The sequence below is a fragment of the Mixophyes fleayi genome, chromosome 8 (assembly GCF_038048845.1).
Source record: "Mixophyes fleayi isolate aMixFle1 chromosome 8, aMixFle1.hap1, whole genome shotgun sequence".
Lineage (NCBI taxonomy): Eukaryota > Metazoa > Chordata > Amphibia > Anura > Limnodynastidae > Mixophyes > Mixophyes fleayi.
This window is the reverse complement of record NC_134409.1, coordinates 126,481,264-126,503,469: the sequence shown is the minus strand read 5'-3', so window position 1 is coordinate 126,503,469 and position 22,206 is coordinate 126,481,264. Positions and strand designations below refer to the sequence as shown.

Sequence of the window (22,206 nt, the reverse complement as noted above, 5' to 3'; positions counted from 1 at the left end):
TGTCTAGATCTGGGAATGTTTTAATGCTCTGATTGCCTACAGGTTGGTCTAGCCCAGTGAACCTTCTAACACTTTGATTGGCTATCAATTTGTCTAGCTTTGTGAACACTTTAATTCTCTAATTGGTTACAGGCTATTCTTACCCAGTGAACTTTAAAATGATCTGATTGGCTACAGGCTGTTCTTACCCAGTGAACTTTAAAATGATCTGATAGGCTACTGGTTGGCCTTCCCCACTGAACCTTCTAATTATTTGACTGGCTATAGGTATGTCTAGATCTGGGAATGTTTTAATGCTCTGATTGCCTACAGGTTGGTCTAGCCCAGTGATTCTTCTAATACTTTGATTGGATATAGGTTTGTCTAGATATGTAAACGTTTTGATGCTCTGATGGACTATAGGTTGGTCTCACCCAGTGAACCTTCTAATGCTCTGACTGGCTACAAGATGGTCTATTCCTGCAGACATTTCGATATTCTTATTGTGAAGCTAAATGACCTTGTTTGAAAAACATTCGATCTAGAATAAGATAATGATTGTTATTTCAAGGGGTTAAATCTTCTAGATTCAAAATGAAAATGGCAGAAACCGACCTGTATTCTAAGCAGCAGGTGTCTGTTAGCGTGTTCTAGCTTTTTCTGTTTGTTCTCAAGCTCCTTGGACCTTTGTTGTTCTCGTTGCAGTTTGCGTATATAATCCACAGAGGCTTTTAAAATCGTTCCCTTGTTCCACCGCATATCCCTGGAACACAGAGTGTAATTGATCGTTATAGATTTTCTGGTTACTGTAGAATTTTTCCAATGATACCCGTTCAATTCTCAGTGCAAATGCTAAACCACTGTCACAAACGTGTATGATTTTTTCATTTATTTTTTTTACTCTTAATAATGAACCAAATTAGGGAAAGTGCGGCTTTTGTTACTGCTGTTGCAATTGCATTTAGCGATGCCTTGCTTTCTGCATTATCTGGTGGTGGCTATCTTTCTCTTTATTTATTAGTAGGGAGAATGAAAGAAGAGGTGAAAGAGAAGAGAGCACAATGAACACAAAAGGTCAATCATGAAACAACATCTGAGCATTAACAATGACATTGACAATACAATCTGTAAGAGGGTTGAAGCGCACGTATCTAACATACAGATCTATAAACACTAATTTAGCTTAGTCTAGGTTAGTATAAATTAAATCCCGCCCACAACTCCCATCAAGATACTTTCGAAGCGGCTCCTGGCGCGCAGGAAGGAAGAATCGTCTCTATTGTAGAACAAAATTGAACTTTAGCTATAACTTTTTCTAGTGAGGGCTTGGGCAATCGTGGCTTTAGTAGCTAATAATACATGTCCCACAAGGTACTGATGACCGCTCTTCCATCTGGGGGGTAATCTGTGTAGCAGAGCTAATGAGCAGTCCACGTGGAACTTACTGACAAAAAGATCAGAGATCAGATGGAAAATGGAAGTCCAGGATGGAGTTACTTTTAGGCAATGCCAAAGAATGTGGTCAATGCTGGCTCTTGGCTCTGACACCAGAGTTCCTCCAGCAAAAAGGTGATGAGGGAAACATTTTATGTGATTTAAATAGTTCCAAGTTACCGCTTGTAAAGTATCTTGTATTGGGTCTCAACACGGTTAGATCTTTTGTGATAATATATACATAATAAGGTACAGTGAAGTTAACAAATAGGGAGAGTTACTCCTTCACCCTGATGGTTAAGCCTAACTCTCCCTGCCAATATATCAGTTCTACATGGTCTGGAGGGTTCCTTAAGAAGATGCACCACTTAGAAATAGAGGAGAGGTGGTGGTTTAGAGAGTAATGATTCAGTAAGGGAGTGTAGTGTATGGGGCGGTTGGTTTGGACATAATACAGTAATTAAGAAACACCTAAATTCAAGAGTAGAAATCTCTGGCTAGAAGGTAATAGCATAAACATAGTTTAGAGAGAAAATCAGGCGAAGAGCCAGAGTAGAGGTCAGAATGTGAACAAATTTCAGTCCACTTCCCCAAAATCAAAAATGTAAGTGTCTCAAGGAAAGCTAATAGAAGCAACCAAGGGGGAATGGTATACATAAATTTACGGTGGACAACAGTGAATAGTAGCTTAAGTGCATAGTTAATACTGGGGAAAGGCAGGACATACATTTTTATGGAGCCACACAAGTTGACCCTAATGAAGCTGTATCCATGGACGCCAAAACAGTGTTGGAGAGTGAGGAGGCCCAATGCTAGAGATTGTCAATAATGTAAATGTGATGCTATTGCAATAGGTTGGGGATCGAAAGACTGACATGATCACTAGACCTTTGAAGGATCGATTTGGAGACTATGAATATGTTTTCACTGGAAATCCAACAGCTTGAGCAATCTTAAAGAATTTATTGGGAATAGGCAATGGAATATACCAAAACAATTTGTGGCTATCTTCCCCAATCATGAGATATCAAATGGTCTCCATGAGTGAAAGAAGGCTTTGGTTTTCGCTGAAAATAGGGGAGGAAGCAATATGAATTCCTAAATAGCTAAGGGAGCAGATTTACCATGCTTAGTGTTATTAGTATTCAAGTTGGGCGAAAGGGCTGAAACTCAAGAGCTCCATTCCAGAAGGAGTTATCTTGTAGTAGAAGACTTTGCTGGAAGTAGCTAAAATTTTGTAGAGGGCTTTTGGGAAAAAACTAAGAATTAGTCATGGCCACTAAGATGCTAACAGCAAATAAGCAGATTTTATGTGATGGACCATTCTCCAATGAATGAGAGATCTGAGGGTGTGATCTAATCACTTCACCTAATGGCTCAATGGTAAGCGCAAAAATTAAAGGGAACAATGGACACTGCTGTCTTGTGCCATACATAATGGAGAAGCTGGAGGAGAAGGATAATTGAACACTCTGGCTGAAGGATCAGAATAACGTGCTATGGATAAGTAAACTCAAAGCTAGGTAGGGTAGCCTTCATTTAATCCCAATGGAGCCAGTTAAGCTCAGCATCAAGGGATAGGAGTATGAAGAGTGTACTAGTAAGTACAGTTTGAGAAGCCTTCTGGTATTATCAAGAGCCTGTCTGCCTTGTATGAAGCCAACCCAATCATTCTATATTAGGAGAGGTAGGTTATTTCTGTTGGTTATTATCAACTTGGCATAAATCTAAGTCCAAATTCAGTAGTGCAAAGGGCCTACAGTTTTGGCACAATGAGGGGTCCTTACCAGGTTTCAGTATGGTCACAATCTGGGCCTCCAGCATTTCTAAAGGAAAAGAGGAGGTAAGGGAACAGTCATTGTCAAGGCAGACAGATTAGGTGCTACATCCTTAATGAAACACCTGTAAAAAGTGTTCAAATAACTGTCAGGGCCTGGGGCTTTAGCAAGAGGTGGTAACTTAATGTTGGTGACAGTGTCTTTGAGGATGTCAGCAAACACCTTTGAGCATGCTCAGAATAAACTCTGCTCCAAAAACTAAATAACACCTTGGGTTTGCAAACTGTTCATCACCACACCCATTCACAGCAGACACTGTCCCTGCAATTACCAGGTTTTATTTATCAGCTTCTAACATTCATTCATGAGATTGATTGGGTTCTTTTTCAAGTCAGCTTTCTGTGTTGGAAATTGCTTTCCTCAGCCTGCAAAGCACAAAGTGGCTACTTTCATTCAGAACACTGTTCCTTCCCATGTGCCTGATGCTGATATGGACATAGAGGACATTTTCGGCAGACAGCAAGCAGATAAACTACCATCCCACTGGCCTTATGAATGCCCGATCAATTTATTGCCAAATTCCGTTTTGGCAAATTAATTCTCTAATGACAGAAGGCCCCAGACTGACATCCTGCTGTGTTTCTAGTTGGCCAGAAAGCATGGCTTTCTACTAAAATTTCCATTTGAACAGACCTTCTAAAACTTATCTGGTCTGTTCATTGCGCCATTAGCCGTCTTGGCCTGCACATCTCATCACATCTCATCTAACTTAACAATTACTCTTGCCTAGTTCTATGAATCAAGTTCAACCCAGATTTCATGATTTCCTGCTGAAACTTGCCCTCAAGCCCAGAGTGAGGAGTCCAGCCCTTGCTCACATTCAAGTCCACAACCACATGGAGAATGTTGGGGAAAAACCCTGTGGAATCTCGATGTATCAATGGTGATCTTCGCTAAGTAACTGGAAATGGCAGTCTTGAGGAACGTTCCTGCTGACATGACCACATGCTTGTGACCGCTTTCCACACAATAAAACCATCTAAGCCTGGTGGAGTATTCAACCAAAACACTTTGAGTATGGTCAGACCAATCTCTGATCCAAAAAGTATTTAACACCTTGGACATGCTCTGTGCAAAGATCATGGCAATACCCATTATAGCTGACACTAATCCTGCACTTACTAGGGTATGCCAAGCAGCTTCCAACTTTCACTCAGTTCCCGATTATTGTGCTTAGTGCTTGATCCCGTCTGTGTCTTTCTCGCTGACCACTAACTATGCTGGCCTCTGGAATCCTTCTCTCTGTCTGTTATTTAACAAACAAATTACACCTGCTGCTACTATTCCTACAGAGCATCCAGCCTCCAGAGTCCACCTGGATCTGAGATCGTATATTGCCTTGTCCTGCAAGTCCAGAGATCATTTTAGGCCCCCCTAAGGCTTCAGCTCCTGATCAAAGAACAATTACGGAGATCGATAAATCAGAGAGTATCTGGGGCAAATGGACAGAATTGAATAACTCACTGGTCTATTCTAGGGAAGGCTGGTGGCTCAAGGGGCAGGCCTGAATATTGTACAAGGAGTGATAGTACTTAGCAGAGGTATTAGTAATATTATTGGTGGAGTTGGTCGCCCCCCCCCCCAAGCCCAGTCCAGTCCACGGATGGAGAATATGGAGGAGTGAGCCTTTTGGTTGCAGAGCTTATTTACTAAATGTGTGCCTGCCTTATTCTCTTTAATGTAAAATTTATATTGCACCCTGACAATTGATCCGTTAACTTGTACCATTGACAGTGTGTTCCATGAGGCTCTCAGTCTGTTCAGTGGCTTGGTGGTTTTCCCTGTTGGGACAGACTTGTTAATCTTCTCGAGGATCCCGAACATTGCTTCAATGGACATACAGCACCTGTTCTGACCGCCCATTGGCTGCAGAGGTGTCATCAGAACTGTTTTCCTCAAAGAAGGTTGAGAAGGAGGAGAGCAACTGAGCCTGTGAGTCAGGGATTGGTTAGTAAAAAATAATGTAAACACTACTGTAAGGGGGGCACTCTGTGGGGGCATGCGATCCAAACCATACAGATGGGGGGGTGCTCCGACCATGTTATGGGGTGGAAAGCTTATTAAGAATTTACCCTAATAGAATTTGAGAGACAATGGCGAGTATGGCTGAAAATCGGTTTTCTTGTAGTCCCACAATATCTGCTATCTATGTTCCAAACACGTCTTCAGGGCCAAAAGGCTCTTGTTTGGGGAATTAAGTCCATGGGTATTAAGGGAAAACAATGTACATTATTAGATATTAAAGGTCATGAGGATTGTACTCTGTATGATTAGTGGTGCAGGAAGAGTAGATAATGAAATTGTGAGTAAGGAAATATATTGTGTCTTTTGGGAGAAGGAATAGGGCTCCATAGATTAAATATAGGTGAGTAAAAGAACTGTAGTTAGAGCCATACGTAACGCTCTGGAACGCAACCGCCAATGTCCAAGCTGATGTGTGGTGAAACGGCTTTGAGCACAACAATAGAGTACACACATAAATAAAAGCAAACCATTGAACATTTTCAAAATATATCATCAATGCTAGGTACACCGATCAGCCACGACATTAAAACCACCTGCCTAATATTGTGTAGTGACCCCTCGTGCCGCCAAAACAGCATAGACCCATCGAACATGGACTCCACAGGACCTCTGAAGGTGTCCTGTGGTATCTGGCACCCTCAGATCATTTAAGTCCTGTAAGTTGCGAGTTGTTTTCCAGCACATCCCACAGATGCTCGATCAGATTGTGATCTGGGGAATTTGGAGGCAAAGTCAATACTTGAACTCTTTGTTATGTTCCTCAAACCATTCCTGAGCAATTTTTGCAGTGTGGCCAGGCGCATTATCCTGCTGAAAGAGGCCACTGTCATCAGGGAATACCGCTGCCTTGAAGAGGTGTACTTGGTCTGCATCAATGTTTAGGTAGGTGGTACGTGTCGAAGTAACATCCACATGAATGCCAGGACCCAGCCCAGAGCATCACACTGCCTTCGTCGGCTTGCCTTCTTCCCATACCACATCCTGGTGTCATCTCTTCCCCGGGTAAACGATGCACACACACCTGGCCGTCATGATGGAAAAGAAAATGTGATTCATCAGACCAGACCACCTTCTTCCATTGCTCCATGGTCCAGTTCTGGCGCTCACTTGCCTATCGTAGACGCTTTCGGCAGTGGACAGGTGTCAGCATGGGCACTCTGACCAGTTTGAGCTACTCAGCCCCATACGCAGCAAGCTGTAATCCACTGTGTGTTCTGACATCTTTCTATAATAGCCAACATTAATTATTTCAGCAATTTATGCTACAGTAGCTCCCAACACACATCAATGAGTCCTGGGCACCCATGACCTGTCGCTAGTCACTGGTTGTCCTTCCTTGGACCACTTTTGGTAGGTACTAACCACTGTATACCAGGAACACCCCACAAGACCTGCAGTTTTGGAGATGCCATGACCCAGTCGTCTAGCCACCACAATTTGACCCTTACCAAAGTCGCTCATATCCTTACGCTTGCCCATTTTTCTTGATTCCATCACATCAACTTCAAGAACTGACTCTTCACTTGCTGCCTAATATATCCCATCCTTTGACAGGTGCCAGTGTAAGGAGATAATCAATGTTATTGACTTCACTTATCAGTGGTTTTAATATTGTGGCTGATTGGTGTATAATAACAGACTATAGCCCCTCAATATAGGTAGGGCTATCTCTCTTCATTGCTCCTCCAAAGCACCCAAGTATATTCACCTCTCAGTTCTAGGCCTAGGTGGACTGGGAAGGATATGATGCTATAGATAGGGGTAAAAATTCCCAAGGAGATTTGCAATTGGGTGCCAGGGAATCAAGACCTGCAAACTGGGGATGTGTTGTCAGAGGGGGCACCAGTAAAGTACTTATCTGTCAGTTCTAGATTAAGGAGCAAGGAGGGAACCATTCTTCTGCCATTCTGGAGAAGTCTTGGGCCAATAGCATGGGGACCAGGGTGGATCTGGCGCAAAGGGGAGACTCTACTTCTTCAGCAGTTGGAGGTCTTAGTCGGGCAAGGAAATCAGGTGGGAGCATCAATGACCTGAGGCAGTAATTCGGCCAGTAAACCCAATACATATGGGATCTGCTCTTGCCACAGAACTATGGTACCCAGATGAAACTTATGGGATTGGAAAATCATGGCTTTCGACAGGTGTTCAAACAGCTGTTAGCTGCCCAGAAGGAACTTAAAGGAAGTGCTTCTTGCCTCTATAACGGTACAATCCGTCAGTCTGTAGATTCATTCTATTGACAAGTCACGGTCTGAGGCAGAGGGCAGGAGAGCAGCTAGATCTTTGCCACCACTGTCTCCAGCTTCATGGGACCAAAAGTTTTAGACAAACCCTGAATTTTCATGTTGTTACTTCTCGACCTGTCCTGCAAATCCACCCGAGGTCTACACATAGTTATAGACGCAAGCAGAGACTGTGTGACATCACTGCTCAGAGCAGAATTCGGTGATTGGGAGAGAGAACAGAACTCCACACTGACTGTTCGCTCCTCCACCATATTCCTGCCACTGGGGCCACGCAGCTCGGGGTTCAAAAAATCTTCTCAACTGGAGCAGTACTAATATTGTGACTCCTCGCTGACCCGTTACATACAGGAGATACTCAGAGGTAGATTTGGAGCTTCTCCGTTCATTCAATGGAATATTTTTGCCAATTGGTTAGTATCTACCGAAAAGCTGAAGAACTACGTTGTCATTAAGCGCGGCAATTAGCTCCGTACTTAATGGTGGCCAACCTGGGAAGTAAGAATCTCCTATCATGCAGGACGTTTAAATTACTTTCAGACTTTAGACTTTCTAACTACATTCAATGTGAATGTTTTTTTTAACATAATATTTTTTAGGTGTTTTCTCTTATAACGTAGTAGCGGAACCACCGTGGACGAAGGGGTGTGGCCGCTGTGGACATGGCAGGTGTCAGGAAATTGTCATTCCAAATTCGTTTTTTTGTGCTCCAAAAAAGCTCTGTGGCCTCATACAAATGAAAGGTACCCCTTTAAGTTTGGCTAGTCAACTCCTCTTTTACTCAGTTAAATACCAGGCTCACAAAGCCACCGCTGTGTGCTTTCTCACTGTGCCGGGTGCAGAAACTAGGCATCCTTAAAAATACCTATGGCCTGCACTGATTTACCCATTGTCCAGAAGACTTTTGCTTGTACCGACAAATGTGCCCAAGCAGGAGCTATGACATCACAAACCAGTTGTAAGGAATTACTTTGACATTTGCACCTCCGACCACTAGAGGTCTCTGTATTTGCAAACTTGCCCTTAGATTTGCCCTTATCCAAGATGGCCAGTTTGGAATCAAAGATAAACCATCTTGGATCCTGTTTCCTGTTTGGGCCTATAAATGGCACTTCCTGGTTCAGACATATGCTTGAGTATTCTGCTTGCTCAGATCCTGCTACCTGCTCCTCTACCTTGCATCTGTGACTACCCTCTTGTGTACCGACCCGGCAAACGTCTGACTACCCTCTTGTGTACCAACCCGGCAAACGTCTGACTACCCTCTTGTGTACCGACCCGGCAAACGTCTGACTACCCTTTTGTGTACCGACCCGGCAAACGTCTGACTACCCGCTTGTGTACCGACCCGGCAAACGTCTGACTACCCTCTTGTGTACTGACCCGGCAAACGTCTGACTACCCTCTTGTGTACCGACCCGGCAAACGTCTGACTACCCTCTTGTGTACCGACCCGGCAAACGTCTGACTACCCGCTTGTGTACCGACCCGGCAAACGTCTGACTACCCTCTTGTGTACTGACCCGGCAAACGTCTGACTACCCTCTTGTGTACCGACCCGGCAAACGTCTGACTACCCGCTTGTGTACCGACCCGGCAAACGTCTGACTACCCTCTTGTGTACTGACCCGGCAAACGTCTGACTACCCTCTTGTGTACCGACCCGGCAAACGTCTGACTACCCTCTTGTGTACTGACCCGGCAAACGTCAGACTACCCTCTTGTGTACCGACCCGGCAAACGTCTGACTACCCGCTTGTGTACCGACCCGGCAAACGTCTGACTACCCTCTTGTGTACTGACCCGGCAAACGTCTGACTACCCTCTTGTGTACCGACCCGGCAAACGTCTGACTACCCACTTGTGTACCGACCCGGCAAACGTCTGACTACCCGCTTGTGTACCGACCCGGCAAACGTCTGACTACCCTCTTGATATCTACCTGGCTATTGGGCTTCAGATAATACCACCAGTATAGTTACACCAGTCTAGTGCCAATGAGACCAATGGTATGAAGCCTCTGTCTGGTTACTATAGGTATAATTGTAATGTATAAATCAGCCGTGCAGAAGTACCAGATTCTGACCATAGTTTACTGACTAATCTGCTGTGTGTTGTCTGCTGTATTATGTCACATGAAGGGAAGGGAACTGTCACACACCTACATAGGAGTTTTCGTTCTGCCTGGTTATAGTCAATTACTTGTATTTAGCATTTGTGGAGAAATACAGAACGTCACCCATGTGTAACCTATGACCCCTATATACTTGTTACAAGTTCCCCTGAGCATCTACTTTTAAATCTATTAACTGGTTAAAGGTCACGCACCATTAAGCTGTTCATTAGTATGTCTGGGGATAGGCAATATTCTTGGAGAAGTTTAATAATGACAATGGCAACTTTCCCTCAAAAATTGTGACTTTTAAACACATTTAATTGGATAATTAGAATGCAATCCACCTGAATCGGATTTGGATGAACCAGAAAGCAAAATCTAATCAGATGATGAAACATCAGCACGTGTAACGTTATATCCTAAAACAGGAACCTATGACTTTCTTTACAGTATATAGGATAATATATAGCCCGTTTCATGCCCAAAGCATCAATGTTTTACGCAGTTCAGTAGTATTAGTTAGACGCCATATTTTACTGATCATTTTTGGTCACCATTTTTAAATGGCTACAGAAAGTGAGTGTGAGCGCCAGGACCAAAATGTCGGTGGTTGAGGCTTCTCATTGGTCCTCCCGCTCATACACCCTACCCTACATGGTCATGGTTTTCAGCCAGGACTGTGAGAATAACCACGGAGCCTTCTGGGGAGGGGACGGCTCTATAATGCTTCGCTCACCCCCTAGGCGGTAGAGGACCTTTAAATAATGCGCTGGTTTGTTTCCAGATGCGATTTCAGAATTGGCATATGTGGAAATATTCACCTGCACTTTTTCATACATCGAGACTTAAATAATATGGTTCAATTAGCAGATTAGCGCTGTTTGCACACAGCAAATAAGCAGACATAAGTTTTATCAGTCCAAAGGCATTCACGGTAGTGAAAGCAAAAGTCTTGATTGGTTTTTGGAGATTTTTACCGTGTTATTATATAACATGAAAACATTTGATGACAAGTAGCAATTGGGGGAAATAGCATTTCATTCCCCTCATCCACCACATAGATATAAAACTTTCTAAAGCTTTTACTACAGTTGGGATCTAACTCCTGATGCCAAGAAAACAGTATTTTACCATCTTATTGCTAAAATGTATTGTTTTATGTAAACTTCTCGTTGCATTTTTGCTTTCCTTTCCAGAAAGATTGACTTTTAAGATTTCTGTAGAAAAAAATGAAAAAGATCTTGATTATACTCACGGGTCGTTTGATTTGGGAATTAGCGTTCCTAATTCTTTTATGCGATCGTTGATATTGAATCTTCTTCTTCGCTCAACTAAAAAAAAGGAACAAAATGATAGGTTTTATTTAATAATAACAACTGCGCATTTAATCATCACAAAGACCACACTGGGCTATGCTGGATCTTCCAGAAACACCTCATTGCCGAAACATACATGCAACAGAGAATGAGTGACGAGGAGGATCAGTGAGATGGAATTTGCAAGAAGACACTTTATATGAAGTATGCCCCCCAGGCATGGCAAATGGGGGTCCTCTCCCAAGTAATTATGACTCCAGTGAAAATGAGTACACTGCAAGATGTCCATCGCTCTTCAATGGAGCCTTATTAAAGTGCTATGATTGGACTTACTCCCCCAGCGCCAAAAGACACGGCACAAGCTGACTCTCAGCTCCAAGTCATCCCAATTTGTCACATGTAGGGGGCATAATTAAGGAGAGGGTGTCCAAAATGGGCAACCGCTGTAACAAGGCCGATGGTGCGGCAGTAATACATTCAAATAAGTTACATTTTGGGATTTTATTTGCAGCCACCAGAATTGAGATGTTCTTCGGCTATCTTACTCTAGACATGCCTTGAAATAATGGTTAGTAAATGGTTTCAGGAATAACTAGGATAGCCTGAGATACCAACTTGGAATAACTGTAGCTCCCTATGAGTATAATGCAGATATATATTGGTCATAGGATAGTTAACAAAAGGCAATTGTCTTCTCCAGATTTCTACAAATATAATTAATCCAAAATTCTGATACTTAATAGTAGAGACGTTGCTGTACAAAGGGGAGAAAACTATATTAGAAGCTATATTAGAAGTAAAAATCTCTACTTATAGACTGTCAGTACCTGCACTCAGGCAAATGTAATATTGATAATATTAATAATTATGTTTAAAGTTCCATTGGGCAGCATGGTGGCACAGTGGTCAGCATTGCTGCCTCACAGTACTGGGACCAGAACACTATCTGTGTGGAGTTTGTATGTGTTCCCCCTGTGTTTGTGTGGGCTTCCTCCGAGTGCTCCGGTTTCCTCCCACACTCCAAAACCATACTGGTAGGTCTCTAGGCCTGTGTATGTGTTAGGGAATTTAAACTGTAAGCTCCAATGGGGCAGGGACTCATGTGAATGATTAAATATTATCTGTACAGCGCTAAAGTACATAGCCACAATAAGGAAGCACTATATAAATAAACAATAATAATAACAGTTTAGACATTTCAGGTAATTAATTTACACCATAAATATAGCGGGAGTCTAACCACAACATGTTAGGTCCGAACAAATCCAGGTGAGAGTAAATCAGTGCCATTTATTGGCAAAATACAGAGATTTATTATCAGACTTTGACGGAAACAAATGAGCTTTTTACTGATATGAATGTAACAAGTTCAACGTACTGAGGTTGTGATTGTCTTTCTTTTGCCTCTCCTTGGCCATCGCTCTTGCTTCTGACTCTGAAATAAAAAAGGTTTTCACGTTAAGTATTAAATATATGAACACTATACAGCATTTAATTTTCTTAGTACAAAAGAAACTCTATAAAGAGCAATAGGAATTATCATTACCCTGCGCCAAACAGACATATTTAAATATCTATCTATATCTTTAGAGATCGTTTTCTCTTGACGTTAAGGTGCCCTTGTGGTCTACATAGTGGAGACAGCCATATTGTAAGCAGAACTAGTGTCCATTAAACTCATTCAAACAATTCACTATAAGCTAACAGTGTCATTGAGACATATAGTGACGTCGTTGTTCCTTAATGAGTCAATAGGTCGATTTGTCATAGATGTTGGGTCAACCAAAAGAATGGCTTCCTCCCCTGCGTAGGCGAAGATTGCCCTTTACCGTTCATTTAATAGGAGCAAAATTAATCCGCAAAGTGTGTACAAAAGTATCAATGTAAAATCAAGGTCAAGGGAAGTAATTCTCTATTCACCCACTAGATGGCACTCTGCATCCATTATGATTTTACTGAAGTACATTAACCATCTAACTTTGGAAACAAATATGACCTACAGTAGTTATCTAGAAGATAACAAAACTGAGGTGAACTAGATAAGGACCTATGACATAAGTCAAATCACTGGTCTGGTTGACAATTCCATAAGTAGCAGCCATATAGGGGCATATTCCACTAGATGCGGTCTTCCGCTGAGTCACTCCGCAGCTAACTGACTATGCCCCGTAGTATAAACAGTATATACATTGTATTTTACATGTATTGTGCAGTTCTCACCACCATTAACCAACAGTACCCTTATTTGTCATTAAACCTGATTATAAATTAATTTTAATTATATCGGGGTTTAACTCATTTTAACAATTTTAACTGCAATGTAAATCAAATTTAGGTGCTAATTTTCTTTTTGTCCATTTAAATTCCCTGTAGCACCCAGTAAAGAGTGCTATTTATATTGTGTCCCGTTGCGTCCTCCTGACAAGTATATTGAAAGATTGTACTGAATGGGGGCAATTTAAAATATAGGGCCTGATTCCTTAAGGAACGTAAATGACGATAAGTGCCCTATTCTACGTAAAATTGCTCTGTGAATGCCCAGAACCTGACCAATCGCCAATGAACGCAGCAATATCTGATTCATCTTCGAGCACAAAGAATCCTTACTACAACCTATATTTCATGGGTGGAACGGGGAGGGGACTGGGCGTATGCACGTAGTCAATGTACAGTAAGGGCGTGCTGAGGTCGAGTGCACGAAGCAAAGTCCGATCAAGCTTACAGCATCTGAACGGTACGTGTTTATCTGTCACGTGCAGGTGGCATTAACTGAATTTTTTTCCCTTGTGAGCGCTCATTTGGGACTTTATATTCCACATATGTATAGGACGTATCCTGCAGTGTATAGTCTGTTAGACCAGAGCGCACCTAGACCCATTTTTAACAACATACGTATCTTCAAATGCCCTCCTAGCTGAATACGGACGCGCACATGCCCGAACGTTTACGTTGGTTTTGCGCACCTTAATGAATTCGGGCCCGTAGTGTCGATTTCCTATGTCGTTCATTTAACTTTTCTAGCTAGAAATTATCTGACAACTGGGAACTAGCGGACTAATATTACTACATAATTGACATTTGGCTGCGGCTGTGTACACATCCAAACTTAAAGGTATAGTCCAATGTGATACAACAGTCATATGTTAGCCTGTATCTACCCTCCTGCGAACTAGTCTACACACATTGTTTTATCTTTCATTCATCCTTGCTTTTTAGCCACCATGGACCCGTTTCATCACGGCACGTATCTGCTGATTTTGAGCGTATATCGTCCGTATCACCAGAACCGGGAGATACGTCCGTGAATTTATTTTTTTTTGATCTTCCTGTGTGTAATTTTGGGAATTTATAATCCACATAGGTATTGGAAGCATCCTGCAGCGTTCTGTGCAGTAGAGCGCAGCAAACCTGCACCTGAATTCCACAGCGCACGTATCTTGAGACCCGTGCCTTGATGAATTTGGACATAGGCGAAGCCTAAATATGTGCGTAAAATACTGAAGGTGGGTTTCGCTCAGAATACGTGCCTTGGTGAGTAGGGCCCCATGTGTTTAAATCATCGTGCTGAGCTGACGGTTTTTGCTGCTCGGGAAATGACTTTCTGGAATTGATACAATCGTTTCCAGACAGCAGCATTGTGTCGTAACCCCCGGCACCGTAAGTAGCTCTGCCTGGTGATATAGAGACATGACCGAAAAGCACAGAAGTCAGAAAGTACAAGTTGTAGGAGATTATGCAGAAACCAATAAATGAAAATGGAATAATGGAGTCAAAGAAGTTTTGTTAATTTAGTTGGCATTACTTAGTAAAAAAGACTCGTCATGCCACCTGACTCTGCCTATATAGTTTTACACTCAGTTCAAAGTTCTCCAGAATGTGGGATTCTTGTTCTCACAAATAAGGTTGAAACCAGGAATCCAAACTCTACCATTGTATTAGCAAAGGGTGATTATTCATGGCTGCCCTTAATTTTCTATTTATCTTAAACTGATTCCTTAATGTAAAAAATTAGATATGCACCAGACAATTCCAGGACAAATGAATCGGTAGATACATTTCTTGGTGGCTTCCTGGTACAAACACCCTGAATCTTTTTACATTTTAGGAGGTATCCTAGGTTTAGGTAAAGAGAACTATGCTGATGGTCCCCCTTGTGGCAGAGCTCTGACATTGCACCTCACGATGTCTTATTAGAACCTTGTCGCTATCAATCTAAGGGATACCGTCAAAACACAAACCTTTTCTTTATTTGTGAATGAGATGTCCAATTGCAAGATAATAGTTTGCAATATAGAAACAACGGAGCCTAAAATGTCATCTCAACCTCTCTAATGTTTAAAAAAATTACCTGTAAGCTCCCTTTTGATATTTGGAAGATTAGCAGGGCAAGAATTACTGTTGTTTAACCCTGGAGCAGGCATACCTTGATTTCCGTAAATGTCAATCAAATTAGCAGACACTGGCATCTGCAAGAAAAAGATACACTTATATTAACACGAGTTTTCTTGCAAACGACACATTAGAAATACAGACGCCACTGTGGGATAAATGATTTAGGGGTTAACGGAGACTATGCAAATTTACAGTCACAAGGTATTTTTCATGGTTAAGAAAAGTAGTGAAAACTCACATCGGAAGGACCGATCCGGGTGTCTTAATCTGAAAAAAAATAAATCCTCATTCTGTTCTAACACAGTGAACAGCAGAAAGCAATCATGGGATAGATATCTGGCGTAATGCTCACAATAAAAATAAACATTAACAGTGATTTCAACAATAATCGCGTCCATATTTTGTTTTTTGCACCACTGAAGATTCACAAAGCCTCTGATTTGCAGAGACTTACGTGACATCATTGCTGGTAATCTCCATTTTTCGCCTCAAAATCCAGTTTTCACCCCTGTGGTTTTAGCGAACCTCTTACACAAACACACTGGAGGCAGCCATTTTGTAGTCTGAACCAATATTTCAGGATAATAAAGCAGCTTTGGAAATTGTCACATCTTTGAGACATGATAAGATAAGAAAAGTGGAGGTGTTGCCCATAGCAGCCAATCAGATTCTACCTGTCATTTCTCTAGTACAGTCAACAAAATGATAGCTGGAATCTGATTGGCTGCTGTCAGGCGCCGTCTCCGCACTGACACTTGGTGCAGGAGACGGACGCCTGCACCTTCCAAGCAACCCCGTCCTGTTGCCTAGCAGCAGGACGCTATCTCTGCTCACCTGTCTGCAGCCAGCATGTCTTACCGCCAAAATCTCCCTAACCCTATCAGGAGGCACCTTAGGGTATATAAGGCAGCCTCTGACACATGTCTAGTGCCAGAGTATTAGGTCTTCAGCCTTGCTCCAGCGTTTGTTCCTGTGTTGCTGTTATTTGGATTCTGACCCCGGCTTGTTCCTGACTTCTCCTTGGTTCCTGATTCTGGCTTAGACTGATATTTGGTATTGACCCAGCTTCCTGACCATTCTCCTGCTTCTGATTTGGCTATATCCGTTCCTCTGGTTTTGACCCGGCTTGCTGACTACTCTTCCATCCTGCATCCTGGTGGGCTCTCACCGCTGCCTCAATTGTTACCTCGCCAGCTGACTGATACTGAGGGCCGCGACCTGCACGTCCCTTGCAGCGAAGTCCATACCTCCTTGCGGGGGTTCCTGGTGAAAACCAGGGGTGTGTTAGACTCCGCGCCTCAGTACTCAGTAGCGCCAACTGCTGGCAGGTATCATCTATTCCACCTAGTGATTCTGACAGCTGCTATGGGCAACACTTCCATTTTTCCTGTTTAGAAGCCTTAGTAAATCTACTCCATGGTGTATCATGCCTCCGTGTTATCACTGGCTCCTGGTAAATGGATAGGCTACATTTCTATAAGGATTGGGTCAGCCCACAAAATGGCCACCTCTAGTGCGTGTAAGGGAAAAGAACACGCTACCTGCCGATCCTGCCCTCACTGATACTCAATATAATATCAATAATTACACCATTTACATTTACAGGGGCAAATGCAGGATTTGTAGAGGGGGGTTTCCACACTACGACACCAGTGGGCGTGACCAGTATGCATGGGGGCGTGGCTATAATTTTAGACAGTACTTAGCTGCACTCCAACTCTTCTTATCCCCATAACATATATGGGCAATGCTGTCTGCAACTACTTTTAGGTGCACTCAGGTCTCCCTTTTCAAGCAGAGCCATGTGAAGGCGGGAGCAGGGTCCAGCCACCTCAATTATACAGTGCCCTAGGCTTGGAGGGGGGTTTCCAGGCACTAGAAAACCCCCTCGGTTTGCCTATGATTTAATTCAGTTTTACAAGATGATGGAAATGCCCCAACACGTATCTGCCTGCAGACCCATGGGAAAATCATATTATAGATTATAATTAGTGGTTTCCTGTTCAGTTAATATTTAATATCAGTTATCACTTTTACAATTGCTAATATGAAATTGTAACACAGATACACAGCAGAATATGGCTTAGTTTAAAACCAATAGAGCTTAACATTTTTTTATTTATTTAGAGACGGCGCATCTCTGGTTTAAACCCTGGGTGGAAACGGACAATGACACATTTTATGGTTTACTATCCAAAACAAAGAGCACAAGTCTTTTTTTTAATCTATAACATGCCAGTATAGCAGTTTCCATTAACTGTGTGAGTAGTAGCTGTCAAATATTATTTAATTCTCTACTTCTCAGAGTACCAAAGAATGGCTGCATGCCACAATGTATCACCTACTAAATGTGTAATGGGACTGTAAGTAAGTCTCGCTGTGTATTTACCCAATGAACAAGCAGCCCTCACTTTTGTGACATTTCTTAGTTAAACAAGATATGTTTCACAGTAAAACGATAGCACAAGTGTCTCCGTACAGGTTTTCTAGATAAAAAAAATCTAATAAGCATCGAATTATGAGCTGATTACATTGCACCGGTTGCCAAATTGGACACAGTATTGTAGTAAAAACAAATATATATTTTTTTTAAATAAAGAATAGAATGTAAAATTGAGAGAATAGATAAAATGTACTGTACCGTGTTTGCCATTTGCATGGTGGGATCCATCATTAGCATCTCATCGTTATAACTCGATTCCAAGCTAATAATGTCATCGATAACATCATCCATCTGCAAAAAAGATAGTTATTAAAATGTATTTCTTTATATAATCCAGCATATTAAGTATATAGTTTATTAGATGTGTGATGTGAGACAGTTTTGCATCCTGACAGATTCCCTGTACAATTCTACAGTTATTCAGCCCAACGATACTGTACAAAGAAAAATAGGATTAAGATGGGGAGCCGGTGAACAGTTGTATCCGTATAAAATCTATTTAATAGATACAAGAGAGCTGTAATTAATAAAACAGCAAGGAGGCATGCAACGAGTCCTCCGTAACTCATCATTCACTACCTTAAAGGGTGACACCAGCTAAAATGCCACTTTTAACCCACAGTAGTAACATTGGAGAGAGGGGGGTCTATGACAACAGTTTAGGTGAACTCCCGTAAGAATGTTTCCTAGAAATCTGTATCAATATTTTACTTTGGAATAAATTTTGTAAAAAATGTATTTTATGTTACAAATGACGAGGAACCAGGAAAACTTAGTATAAAACACAAACTGTATCTTGGCATGGACTATTTTCTGTATCGGTTAAGTTAGTTTTGATCACAGGGAAAATTAATCCTTTTAAGACCTCCAATGAAACTTTTTTTGAGAGATGATACCGAATTATTTAAGGAATAAGCTATTTAAGCTATTTGAGCTATTTTGAGCATTGACACCTAGGTGGCATAGCCAAACAATATTCTGTTCATTACTGATATTCTACTTAAAGTGCAATTTAGGTTTTAAGAAATAGCTTTCGGGCTTATTATAATAATATAAAAATGTTTATTTAATATATCATCATCATCATCATCATTTATTTATATAGCGCCACTAATTCCGCAGCGCTGTACAGAGAACTCATTCACATCAGTCCCTGCCCCATTGGAGCTCACAGTCTAAATTCCCTACTATAGACACACACTCACACACACAGACAGACAGAGAGGGAGAGACTAGGGTCAATTTTTTTTTTTTTTTTTTTTTTATATGTCTTGATGAGCTGTTGCCTTCATTTTATAATCCAAATCTGTAACTACAGTTGGAAAAAATGTAAAGGCACAAATGCTACATATTGCTGGGAATTTAAAAAAAAATATATTTTATATTAAATAATCCTACATTTTGATTATGGCTAAAAAAATATGTATTTTTAATATTTTCTTTAAACTAACATATGTCCATTTTCGTGTTCGTATAAACTATTCCATGGACTTATAACTGGCTTCAATAAATCAGTTTTTAGCTATGCAGCCCAAAGATGATGGAATAGCCTTGTTATTAATATGCTGAGAATGCAGCAAAGTAATCCAAGTAGACATGGACAAACATAACATTATTGCAAATGTTACTGTAAAACAAAAGAAAAAAAAAATACTCCACCACTAAAAAATAAAAACTACTCCACCACTAAAAAATAAAAACTATTCCGCTACACAAAAAAAAGAAAAATGTTACGCTACGAACCACATCACAAAAGTATAAATTCAATATCCCAATTTAAAACTAACTTTAAAAAACTAAAAATATTAAAATTTAATTTTAAATTAAGGAAAAAAAAAATCTAGAGCAGACCTGGTCAACCTATGGCTCCCCGGGTGTTTATGAAACTACAATTCCCAGGATTCCCTGCTATTGGCCTGCTATCAGCTGGCAGTGCATGCTGGGAATTGTAGTTTGACAACACTTGGAGCGCCACAGGTTGGTAGCACAAGAACTAAGAGCGTAGAATGGTTTATATACTCACCTCCTTCTCACAGGTTGTACTAAGGGTCAGCAAAGCCATGGGACTGTTCGGCGCACTGTTGCCCGGTCCTGGTGGCATGCTGTGGTCCCCAGGCTGGTTTGGACATGGCAAGCTGAGGGCTTTGCTGTGGTGTTTGGCGGTGGTTAAGTACTGCTCCACCTGGTGCCTCTGAGCCTGCTGGATGTGGTATTTTGTAGGATTTTCAAGGTGAGTCTGCACCTGGCGAATAAAATTAACAGTGATTGGTCCGCTGTGGAAATCTAGGTTCACCATCATTGGTTCCTTAAAATGAGAACCAGAAAAGAGCAGACAACAGGTTCTGCACAACCGAAAAGATAATTTGGGGGCGGAATTATTCATTAAACATTCTAAATGGCTCCCTAACCCTTGTAAAATAGCAGAAGAAAATTTTATATTGTATTCAAATTTTATATTATATTATACCATATATAACCCATTAAAATACAATACATGATGGAAAAAATAAATAAATACAAATTAAAAGATGTAATAAAAAAAACAAAGCAAATGACTAAATGACTAGATTTTTTAAATGTAATAACAAATAACTTTATTCTCCATCTGCTAGAGACTTAAGACATCAACCAAGCGTTAATCTAATAGCCTCACTCAGAACACAACACGAAAGTTACAAACAAATCAAAGGTGTATAAGCAGAGACAAAACAGATCAATAAAATATTTTCTTGATTTTTTTTTGTACAAGAGCAATAGTGAAATGTTTTATCAAATGTAAATAAATGGAAATACGTAGATAAGGAATTTACATATAGATATCGAGATCACTAACATGATAGATAGATAGATATGAGATAGATAGATAGATAGATAGATAGATGAGATAGATAGATAGATAGATAGATAGATAGATAGATAGATAGATAGATAGATAGATAGATAGATAGATAGAGATAGATAGATATAGACAGATAGATAGATAGATAGATAGATAGATAGATAGATAGATAGATAGATAGATAGATTGATAGATAGATAGATAGATAGATAGAGATACATAGATAGATAGACAGACAGACAGATGGATATATAAACATAGATATGAGATAGATAGATAGATAGATAGATAGATAGATAGATAGATAGATAGATAGATAGATAGATAGAGATAAATAGAAAGATACATAGATAGAGATAGATAGATAGATAGATAGATAGATAGATAGATAGATAGATAGATAGAGAGAGATACATAGATAGACAGACAGACAGACAGATGGATATATAAACATAGATATGAGATAGATAGATATATAGATAGATAGATAGATAGATAGATAGATAGATAGATAGATAGATAGATAGAGATAAATAGAAAGATACATAGATAGAGATAGATACTAAGATAGATAGATAGATAGATAGATAGATAGATAGATATTTGCAAATCTACGTTGTATTACCCGTCAATATGCTAGTTATTAATCATGTTTTTATATAATTCTTCAGAAGCCTCAATGTATTAATCATTATCTTAATAAAGGATATAATAATAATAATGATAATACATTTTAAACAAAAGTAAAATCATTGACAATTAATACATCTTAATGAACAACTGAAAAACAGATCACAGAGCTAATTCACAGAGATCATTTGGAATCCACACAAAAAAAGGCTAAGCAAGCCTCTGATATAGAGTGTGTATATAAGAAAAGCATAAAGTATAATGTACAAGTAATGTAATACTCTAACACAAATACAATAAGTCATATAATATAAGAGTGACGCAAACAACATAAAAAAATCGAAAAAATGAAAAACAAAATCACCTGGTAATGGTTATAATCAAGCATTTCCAACATGTTACCAAGTCCAATGGTTACAACCTACAGTAAATCCCTTAAATTCGGCTATCTTTGGCTCTGGAACAGCTTTATACAACCACCACAAAACAAGTATTTTAAAGTGAGCTGAAGAAACTTCATTACAGCAGTCCGAGGCTTATAATAAGCCCAGCTAATTAGTTACGCGTGTAAAGAAACAAACGCCTCATACAAGGTTTTTTTGGAAGCAATGCAAGTGTAGCCATTTATTTAGATGCTATTTTTTTTTTTTTAACTACTTTGACGTCAGACTTTTCCATACACAAAAGGATCTCTTTAAGGGACTGTGTTATCAAAGTGAAATTGACAAAACGCTCCGGGCGTTCCGTCTATTCATCTTTTGTTCCAGTGCTACCGATACACAATGCTGTTCCTCTCTAATCTATAAGGTTAAAAGTTGTGTGTGCTTTTTAAAAAGCAGACTTTGCATTAAAATTGATACGCATGAGCCTTGACTACTGGTGTTATAGCTTCCTCCACTGCACAAAAGTGACACCTCCGAGGCCCGTAGGTCCATCTGCTGGCTTGTATCA

At 40.5% G+C, this 22,206-nt stretch overlaps 1 protein-coding gene across 10 annotated transcripts in view; it reads right to left on the bottom strand.

Annotated features, from left to right (window-relative positions):
• The window catches only part of MITF (melanocyte inducing transcription factor), a 183,138-nt gene that overhangs the window by 8,566 nt on the left and 152,366 nt on the right, over nucleotides 1–22,206 (bottom strand). For 3 of the 10 annotated variants that reach the window (XM_075183428.1, XM_075183427.1, XM_075183431.1), the window contains exons 3-9: nucleotides 19,810–20,028; nucleotides 17,985–18,077; nucleotides 15,300–15,417; nucleotides 12,330–12,386; nucleotides 10,891–10,966; nucleotides 3,201–3,239; nucleotides 595–742 (exon numbers count right to left, since the gene is read on the bottom strand). In XM_075183428.1, coding sequence (XP_075039529.1) covers nucleotides 595–742; nucleotides 3,201–3,239; nucleotides 10,891–10,966; nucleotides 12,330–12,386; nucleotides 15,300–15,417; nucleotides 17,985–18,077; nucleotides 19,810–20,028 — 750 coding nt within the window. Of the gene's footprint in view, nucleotides 1–594; nucleotides 743–3,200; nucleotides 3,240–10,890; nucleotides 10,967–12,329; nucleotides 12,387–15,299; nucleotides 15,418–17,984; nucleotides 18,078–19,809; nucleotides 20,029–21,619; nucleotides 21,748–22,206 lie in introns of those variants that run through there. The other 7 variants (XM_075183429.1, XM_075183430.1, XM_075183435.1 and 4 more) reach the window with 6 other exon arrangements.